At 49.7% G+C, this 9,957-nt stretch overlaps 1 protein-coding gene across 1 annotated transcript; it reads left to right on the top strand.

Moving 5' to 3' along the window:
- Positions 1 to 12: 12 nt before the first annotated feature.
- On the top strand, positions 13 to 9,532 carry TTLL13 (tubulin tyrosine ligase like 13; the record flags this gene model as incomplete). The annotated part of the gene is given in 12 exon segments (XM_082850724.1): positions 13 to 112; positions 3,366 to 3,507; positions 3,509 to 3,631; positions 3,975 to 4,015; positions 4,741 to 4,859; positions 6,649 to 6,774; positions 7,472 to 7,615; positions 8,222 to 8,307; positions 8,597 to 8,624; positions 8,628 to 8,738; positions 8,742 to 8,828; positions 9,320 to 9,532. Coding segments are annotated over 11 exon segments (1,209 nt in total). The 5' UTR covers positions 13 to 112; positions 3,366 to 3,376.
- Between the last annotated feature and the right edge of the window lie 425 nt (positions 9,533 to 9,957).

Genomic DNA, 9,957 nt, shown 5'->3' on the forward strand with positions numbered 1-9,957 from the left:
ATTTTGTAACCGATCTAAGTCTCTTTCCGGAAAGCTGTTCATCATGATCATGTGGGCAATTTCATGAATGCCTTCTCACCTGTCTCAGCCTAAGGGGAGGGATAAAGAACTGGTAAGTAGTCTCTTTAAGGAGGAGGATACCTTGGAATAAATCGAATGAATGAGCCCTCATGGATGTATCTGCTGCTTTTCACCTTTCTTCTTAGATAAGCCCCAGGGATGTCAAGCCTATTGTTAAGAAGGGAGTGTGTGCAAGAGTTAACACACTCCTGACTTGTATATGCCAACTTTTCTCTTCCTTTCTTATCAAATCTTAGCAAAGTGATAGTTTATCACTTCCTCTGTTCTTGCCTCTCTGCCTGTTCTCCCTTTGCCCACCACTGACTTGTATTTCTTCATCCTGCCCCTACATATGTCCCCTCCATCCATATGCCCTATTTATAGCACATTCTTCGCCTACCTGGCCACCTTGAATTTTCCTTCAGCCCCAAAGCTGAGTTGAGTGTTCTTCACATACATCATTTCATGTGAAAACAAGGTATCCTCACAACTTGAAAGTTGCAGGTCCTCTTAATACCCCCATTTAACAGACGAAGATATGGAGGCTGACAGAGGTTTAGTAATTTGTCCAAGGTCAGGTGGCTCAAAAGTAGTGGAGTCAGGACTGCAACGCAGGCAATCAGACACCTGAAGCTGAGCTGGGGCTGTGCACGTGTGACTGCCATGTTAATAACGTCTCATTGAGATGAAGCAGAATATGCATCACAACCCATTTCATAAGAAAATCAGTTTGACATTTAAATTCCTATAAACAGTTTTTGGTCACCCTCATGTTTTGGGCACATTGCAGTAATTTCAGCTTAATGCCTCTTTGTGCAAGCCTTTGCAAATATGGGCTCCAATAACATCACTTTATTTTGCTCGCTCACTCTCTGAAGGGAGTGCAGATGACCATTAGAGTAAAGTGGACTTTGTGTGTCGAAGGTGATGAGTCCAAATATCAGGATTTCCCCAGTTTTTCCTTAGGATTAATGTTCAGAGGAAAGCCTTCTCTGGCCCCAAATAAGTTTTTCCACAAAAAGTAAAAGTCAAATAGGTTTTCTTTGTGTGGTACTTCTTAGCCATGAATACTTTGTGAATCGTCCAGAAGGGGATTTATGGAAGCTTTTTCTGAGCTTGAATATGGAACACTTAGGAGACCCTTTGTATCCAGAGCCCTGGGCTTTGAGCACAGTAGGTAAGTAAGAAGTGACAATCCAGCTCAGGGCCTCTCCACCGCTTTGCTTGCTTTTTGTTTGTTTTATTTTTTGATGGAAGGTCTTTTGTACTAAGGGGTTTTGGACTTGATCTAATGGGAAATCTTGAAGAGTTTTAAATTGGGGAGTAACAAATATGCATTTTAGGGCGAATACTTAAGCTGCAGTGGATGGATGGATGGATGAAGGAAGGAAAAATAGAATAAGGGAATCCAATTAAGAGGCTGCTTAATGGTGGCAATTCAGGCAAGAAATGATGGTTCAGGTACTAGAACAGTGCCTGGAACGTTAAATATCTGTTAAATATGTGCCTGGAACGTTAAATATTTCCATTGGTGCAGAAGCCCCATGGCCAGGGGCTTCTGCACCAATGGAAATATTCTCCTCTTGGGTCTCTGGAGCTTCTGTTATCTGAAGGAAGTGTCTGCTGGCCACATCCTATCTCAATATATGCTGCTTGCCTGGAAGCAAGCTCAGCTGGTCCCTCCAGGACAGGTGAGCCTATCTTAGGGGGAAGACTGGGAGCTTCAGAGTTAACAGTAGAGCCAGCTGAATGATCCAGCCTTCTAAGCAGCTTAGCCTAGCACTCCACATCCATTAAGAGTCAGTGTGGGGTGAGAAGTGGAGTCAGAAAGAGTGAGAAAATTGTGCGTCCTGAAAGGCAAGGGACTCCAAAGCATTTCAAGGAGGGGGTAATAGAGTATCATACACTGAAGGGAGGTCAAGAAATCTATGAATCGGAAAATGTACATGTCTTTTTAGAGGAGCGAAATTTTTTAAGTGTCCTTTAGATTTAAGCACATGGGATAATCTTAAAGTGACAAATTGGGCGGAGTTTGGTGGAGGTGGCAATCAGAGGTAAAGCGGATGGACATCAGGAAAAGATGGAGAGAGTAAAGGAGCAGTCTGATGAGCACCTCCAGGGCACGTGTGATAATCACGGCCGTCCCTCCCAAGTGCTGGGACTGCTGGAGACATGGTTACTAATGGTTACTAATTACTTGGATAATTGGGGCTTCTCGTCCCGAACACTGCGTTGGCCAAATTCCGGGAGCTTGGCCCGCGGATTCAGGAAAGGGTCAGGAAAGGGGGTGGGGCTCGTGCGAACTGGCGTGAAAGCGGAAGGACTAGAAGTCCTATCACGCATCGGGTCAGTTGCCGCAAGAGTCCGCCCTCCAGTGCCAGGCGCTCGATTGCGCTTCCTACGGCAGCCCAGGGGCAAACGTCTCAGGCACCCGCCCAATATGGCCTCTGCTGGCGCCAAAGTGGGTGTGGTTCTCGGAAAGGCCCCGCCCCCAGAACGCTTCTCCAATGGGGGCCGCCCTCGTGTCCATGGCGACGGCGGCGGCGGCAGCCTGCTTGCTTAAGGCGGCGCAGCCGGGATCTCCAAGATAGGTGTGAACCCTGGGTGCAGGGGGGAACGGGCCCCCCTCGCGATCGCCGGGGATAGCCATTCCCGTGGAACAAGGAGGCGATCCCGGAGGCCCAGCAACGCCTGGGAAGGAGCGAGAGCCGGCCGAAGGGCGGTCGTGAGCGACCAGCTGAGTCCAGCACCAGGCCGATAGGGGCGGACCCGGCAGCCCCTCCGCTCTCGGAACCTGCGGTGGGCATTGTCCGCCGGGGGCTTCCCCTCCGCTGTCAGAGCCCAGGGGGTCTTGGCCATTGGGTGCCTGGCCCCAGTGTGTCTGTATGGAGAAACTGAATCATGGGACAGGGAAAAGGCTGGCCTAGGCGACCTTTGGTCTTCAGCTCTATTTTTCAAAGTGAAGGTCCCCCCAGCACCTCCAGCCATCCCCCATTACATTCAAGAACAAAAAAGCTATGGTCATGGTCCCTGCCAGCTCAGTTCAGCTCCTGCATGCACCCCAGAGTATTGTATGGAGTGATCTTGGATAATTGGGGCTTGTCAGCGAATCTAACATCTCATAGGCATTCCACGGACCCCATTACCTATTTGGAAACATCCCATGCTGTAGTGGGACTGCTCTGTTCTGAAGGAGCAGCAACATTCCCTTATAACACCATGAAGGTCCTTGGGTGGATTCCTGCCGTCCTTCCTGGGCCTGGAGGGAAGTCATATACATTTCACTCCCACCCCTCTCTCCTCAGAATCTAAGAGGATGGAGCCAAGTACCTGTAAGACCAGCGAATCAGAGGAAAACTATGGTGAAGAAGAGGAATCCGAGGAGTGTGTTAAAGGGGAAGCTACCATCCCTTCTAACCCTTCTCAGCAGGCACTCTCAAAGGCTGACTAATGCATTTAGGAATGGAGTTCCTTTATCCATTGTAGCCAAGAAAATACCAAAGAAAATCATAACCCCAGCTGACCCAGATGAATTAGAAGTTGGGAGGAGAAAGAGAAGGTGGAAACACAGGTAACCGTTCCCTGGACCCCCTCACTTGCCCAGCTCCAGAGAGTAACCCTCTGCCCTTCAGCAGTCGGGCTGGGATCCAAAGTCTTCCCTTTAGTCTAGGAAAGAGAACAGGAAATACAGGAGGTCATTAGCCTTTTTGTACAACAAAAACAAAATTCAGAATCACTTCGGCTGGCTTAGTTTAGAATTTCAGCACGTTTATATCATCCTGGTCTTTCCTTTAAGTGGCTTCTAAACAAAATGAATTGCACTGTTAATCTGTTGGGTGTCTCTTCTTCTGGGTGCCTGGCAGCCCAGGGTCCTTCTCTCCTTCTGCCTGATTTCTGCTATTCCTCCATTCCAGACCCCTGGCCATCAATCTGACCAACTGCAAGTATGAGAGTGGTAAGCACCCAGCTCGTCACTCACACCACTGGGCGTGAGAGGACATTTAGGGCTGCGGCTTTCACTCTGGAGGTGGTCCCCTCAATCTGCTCCCAGCCCCTGGATCTTGTTAGGCTGGCCTATAACCTGTACTGAGCCTCCTGGCTCAGCTACCAGTAGCTGACACATCACTGTTCCAGTTAGTCTCAGCAGTAGAGTAGGAATCTCCAGTTAGCTAACAAGAGAAAAAATGACAAAAATCACCATCCCTCCCCCCCACCCTGCCCCAGATTTTACCAGAGATGAGATGAGACCAGGTTAAAACTGTTTTTTCAAGGTAACTTTTGAGGTGGCTTCAGCAATTAAGAAAAAAGAAAAATCACCAGCTAGGTTAGTCATTTCTTCATCCCCACTGGCATCTACGGGTGCCCCAAAGTGTGAGGTGCCAGTGTGACCCCTTCCGAGGGTCAGCTCTGCAGGCCAGAAACCATCCTAATTGAGAGGACTGACAGGAACAGAGATCCAGTCTATAGTTTTCTGTCAAATTTTGGAAGGACCCTGACAGCCTCATGAACTTGGAATTGTCGCAATGGTAACTAAACTGAGGCAAGCAGAGCTGAGGTAGGAACTACCTCCTTCTTCATTCCCACTCTCTGGTCAGGTCTGTTCCTTACCCAACCCAGCTGCAGTCCCAAGGTTTGCTGCCAGTGCCCAGGCTGGCTCCACTGACCTCCCTCTCTCCACAGTGCGTCGGGCAGCCCAAATGTGTGGCCTGAAGGAGGTGGGGGAGGACAAAGAGTGGACTGTGTACTGGACAGACTGCTCTGTCTCACTGGAACGCATCATGGACATGAAGAGGTTTCAGGTACAACCTCCAGACCCAAGATCCTAAAAGAACTATGCCCCAGAATGACTACTCCTACCCTTGCACCCAGGCACCCGAGGCTGCCACTCTTGGTGGCTATACCCCTGTGCAGAGCAGGAAAGGCCATGGCCAGGGGCTTCTGCACCAATGGAAATATTCTCCTCTTGGGTCTCTGGAGCTTCTATTATCTGAAAGAAGTGTCTGCCGGCCACATCCTATCTCAATATATGCTGCTTGCCTGGAAGCAAGCTCAGCTGGTCCCTCCAGGACAGGTGAGCCTATCTTAGGGGGAAGACTGGGAGCTTCAGAGTTAACAGTAGAGCCAGCTGAACGATCCAGCCTTCTAAGCAGCTTAGCCTAGCGCTCCACATCCATTAAGAGTCAGTGTGGGGTCCTGCATGGCAGCAAGAAAGTCAGGAAAGATAGACCAGGGTCCACAAGAAGATATTACTTCTTTTTCTTTTCTAAATTAATTTATTAATTTATTTTTGGCTGCACTGGGTCTCTGTTTCTTCGCCCCTTGGAGGGAGGGGGGCTGGGGGGACTACTTTACATTGCGGTTGCGTGGGCTTCTCATTGCGGTGGCTTCTCTTGCAGCAGAGCATGGGCTCTAGAGCGCAGGCTCAGTAGTTGTGGTGCACGGGCTTAGTTGCTCCGCCACATGTGGGATCTTCCCCGACCAGGGCTTGAACCCGTGTCCCCTGCACTGGCAGGAGGATTCTTAACCACTGCGCCACCAGGGAAGCCCCAGATATTACTTCTTCATGGTATTTTTGTTATCCTCTAATTGGGTCTTTGTGGTGGTTAGCAAACAAATAAAAGTGTCTGTAGGCTTATTTTGAGAGAAGGCAAGCAGGGAGCTGAGACTATCACCTATCCCATGAATTATGGGAGAAGAGGGAGAGCAGGAGTGAGAGCGAGAGCGAGAGACTGCTAGAAGCGCTCAAAAAGCCCCTAAGAAGGGGCATGCAGAGAGCAGTTGTGAGATGAGGGTAACGATAACAGCATTTATTGAGGTCAGACACTGTTAAGTGCTTTTACATTCTCACCTCATTAAATCCTCAAAAAGATACCCTTATGTGTTTTTTTGTTTTGTTTTCTTGGCTTCGGCCACAGCTTGTGGGATCTTAGTTGCCCAACCAGGGATCAAACCCGTGCCCCCTGCAGTGAAAGCACCAAGTCCTAACCACTGGACCGCCAGGCAATTCCCAAAAGATACCCTTATATTAAGGACACTGAGGCTCAGAAATACTCAGTTCACACAGCTCATGGGGGGGGAAAGCAGAGAGCACTGAACCTTCCAGCCCTGAGGGCCAGAGCAGCGGGGCGGGGGCTTCCAGCAGGCCACCCTGGCAATGCCTTGCCCTCTGAGAGTGCCACTGCCGTGCATTCCCTGGGGCTGCTCCTTAGTTTCCTTTCTCTTTGGGGAAATGTTTTCTCATTTGCTTTGTGTTATTCCGCACAAGTTATTCCTATAGGGCTGGTCCCCGGTAGTCTGAGGGATGTTATAAGGTGGCTAGAAGGCCCAAAGTCCTGGCTAGCCCTTCTCACCGACCCTCATTTGCTAACCTTGCTGTGTATGTGTGTTTTGGGGAGAGGCCAAGCAGCAGTTTCCCACCTGCCTTAGGGAGCCTTCCTTTTCTCCCTTGGGGACTAGGTGCAGTGTTTACCTCCACTGTGACTTCTCCCTTGACCTCCCCAGTCCTTTTCCACTGGTATCTGGAATGTTCAGGCCCCAGGAACTGCCCCTTACTCTGGGCGATAGTATAACCAACTGGCTCTGTTTCAGAAAGTCAACCACTTCCCTGGCATGACAGAAATCTGCCACAAAGATCTGCTGGCTCAGAACCTCAGCCGCATGCAGAAACTCTATCCTACTGAGTGTAACATCTTCCCGTGCATCTGGTGCCTCCCTGCAGAGTGAGTGAGCCTGGCTCCCCAGGTTGAGATTCTGGGGGAGGAAAGGGTTTGCCATCTCAGTTCCCACCAGACTCTGGCTCTGGGACCTAGAATGTCTCAGGGGGATGGAAGTAAAAGGGAAGTTTTAGCTGAAAAGAGAAGTTTAGGGCTTCCCTGGTGGCGCAGTGGTTGAGAGTCTGCCTGCCGATGCAGGGGACACGGGTTCGTGCCCCGGTCCGGGAAGATCCCACATGCCGCAGAGCAGCTGGGCCCGTGAGCCATGGCCGCTGAGCCTGCGCGTCTGGAGCCTGTGCGTCCAGAGCCTGTGCTCTGCAAAGGGAGAGGCCACAACAGTGAGAGGCCCGCGTACCGCAAAAAAAAAAAAAAACAACAGTAACTACCTTATATGGTTACTGTGGAAAAAAAAATTTTTTTTGGTTACTGTGAAAATTAAATGAGTTATTATGTATTGGAAGTGCTTACAACAGTTTATGGTACATAGTAAGTACTTCAAAAGTACAGTCGGCCCTCCCTCCATATCTGCAGATGTGGAACCCGTGGATATGGAGGGCTGACACCATTTTATACAATGGACTTGAGCATCTGTGGAGTTTGGTATCCATGGGGGGGTGGGGGTCCTGGATCCAATCTCCTGCAGATACTGAGTGAACACTGTATTATTACTTTTCCCTGGTGGGTTTGCATGCTCTCAGCCCTTCCTCATTGATGGCTTCAAGTTTGACATGCGAATGTATGTCCTGATCACATCCTGTGAGCCTCTTCGGATCTCCATGTATGAGGAGGGCCTGGCCGGCTTTACCACCATGCCCTACGTGGAACCCAGCCACAGCAACCTGATGAGAGGCCAGCTGGGGAACTTACCTGGCAGCCCAGTGTTTAAGACTTCGCCTTCCAATGCAGGGGGTATGGATTCGATCCCTGGTCGGGGAGCTAAGATCCCACATGCCTCCTGGCCAGAAAACCAAAATATAAAACAGAAGCAATATTGTAACAAATTCAATAGAGACTTTAAAAGATGGTCCACATAAAAAAAAAATTCTTTAGAAAAAAAAAATCCTTAAAAAAAAAAAAAAGGCCAGCCAGCAGCACTAGGGTGCAGGGCAGCACCCTCTTCTCTTCCACTGCCACGAGTGCTGAGGTTCTGTGGAGAAACCAGGTAGAGGGGCTTGTCACACAGCTAGCTCGTCACACATGAACAAGGAGTGAAGCCTGGAGCGCCTTGGCACTTGGCTGGAAGGACAGCATTTAGGGGGTGCTGACTGCAGAAAAGCCATGCCTGCAGGAAGGGCACACCCCTTCCCCAGGAGCTTACAGGACAGTCCTCTGTGAAGAGGGACAGGAGATGAGCCATCCAGGGTGGGGTAGGTAATCAGAAGGCAACGAATGGCTGGAGAGAAGGACTGCATGGAAGTAGCCTGACCACAGGGCCACTCTCTTCCCAGGATGACATCTGCATGCACCTGACCAACTATGCCGTCAACAGACACAATGAGAATTTTGTCCGGGATGATGCTGTGGGCAGTAAGAGGTATGCCCTACTCTGTTTTCTCCTCTTTTTCTGCCCTTTAGCCCCACAGTCTCAGCAGAGCTGAGTTGGCCCTTGGGAGGTTGAGCTGGCTCAACCCTTATAGACCCCTGTCTTGTGCCTGACCACCAAGTGCAGCCCCAAACCCCACCCTATAATTAAACCCTGCTCCAAGCTGGCGGCAACCCCTCAAAGCACAAGGAACCTAGGCATGGAATTAGGATTAGTGTTAGGGAGCTTCCTGTCTGCAGCCCGGCCCCACTGATCTTCCTCTGAGCACTGGGCCTCACAGGAAGCTGTCAACACTCAACGCCTGGCTGTGAGAGCACAGCTACGACCCCCGAGAGCTGTGGGGAGATATTGAGGACATCATCATCAAAGCCATCATCTCAGCACATTCTGTTCTTTGCCACAGCTACCGAACCTGTTTTCCCTAGTATCTGAGTGGAGGTACATGTGCCTGTTTTGAGATCCTTGGTTTTGACATCTTGCTGGACCACAAGCGGAAGCCCTGGCTGCTGGCGGTGAGGATTATCTCCTGGGGTTTGCAAAACCATGGTCCACCCCTGAACAGGACACCTGGGATAGGAGTGTACTCAAGTGGTGGAACACAGAATGGGGGATGCAGAGGCACTGGGGTGGATAGGATCTAGCAGAAGGTGTAAGACATTTGCACTTTTGACCTGCTAAATCCAATCTTGGTGGTCTCTGGCCTCCAGCGTAGGAACTCAGGTTTTGGATCCCAAAAGTTCCTCATGTAAGCCTTGCCTTTAAGGACACTATCGCTATAGAGTCAGGCTGTCTGATTTGCTCTCACCAGCCTATGCACTGGAGGGATCTCTGTGGCAGAGTCCTGTGGTCTTGGGAGTCAGAACATCCAGCTTCCTTGGCTGAGGCCACGAAGGGGGGGGCACTGGAGGGGGATGTCTCTCCTAGAACCTCCAGCTGGGCCTGCAAGAATCATGACCTGCTCAGGTGGTCTAGGAAGGGGATGGATAATGACTCCTCCCGGCAGGTAAACCACTCTCCAAGCGTCAACACCGACTCACAACTTGATCGAGAAGTGAAGGATGCACTTCTCTGTGATACCATGACCCTTGTCAACCTCCAGGGCTGTGACAAAAGAAAGGTGACAGAAGAGGATAAGTGGCGAGTCAAGGAGCGGCTTTTCCAGTGCCACCAACAGCCAAGAGAAGCCAGGGGCCTCAGGTGTTTGACATGTGTTTAGTTGTGTAGCTTACCTTATTACTTTCCTGAGAGTAAAAGTCCTTCTCTAGATGGAGAAGGCAGTCTGGGGTTGATTAGCTATTAAAAACATTTTTTTGCATCGATAATACACCACATATCATAGATAAGTGATGCATTATCTATGCAAATTCCAAAGACACAGTGAATAGTCTCTCTCCTACCCTCCTCCTCCAGCTACTCAGTTTTCCTCCCTGGAGCCAATCAATGTTCCCTGGGTCATGTGTATACTTTCACAAACATTTAATGCACATATATACATGCATTTATATAAATTGTTTTCTCCCTTTACCCAGACAATAGCATAACTTTCACACTGTCTGTATCCTACTTACCAATGCATTTTACAGCTATTTATGCATTTTATAGCTATTTCCCATTAGCATGTAAGGAACTTTATGGGGTTTG

Source organism: Leucopleurus acutus (assembly GCF_964270905.1).
Source record: "Leucopleurus acutus genome assembly, chromosome: 1".
Lineage (NCBI taxonomy): Eukaryota > Metazoa > Chordata > Mammalia > Artiodactyla > Delphinidae > Leucopleurus > Leucopleurus acutus.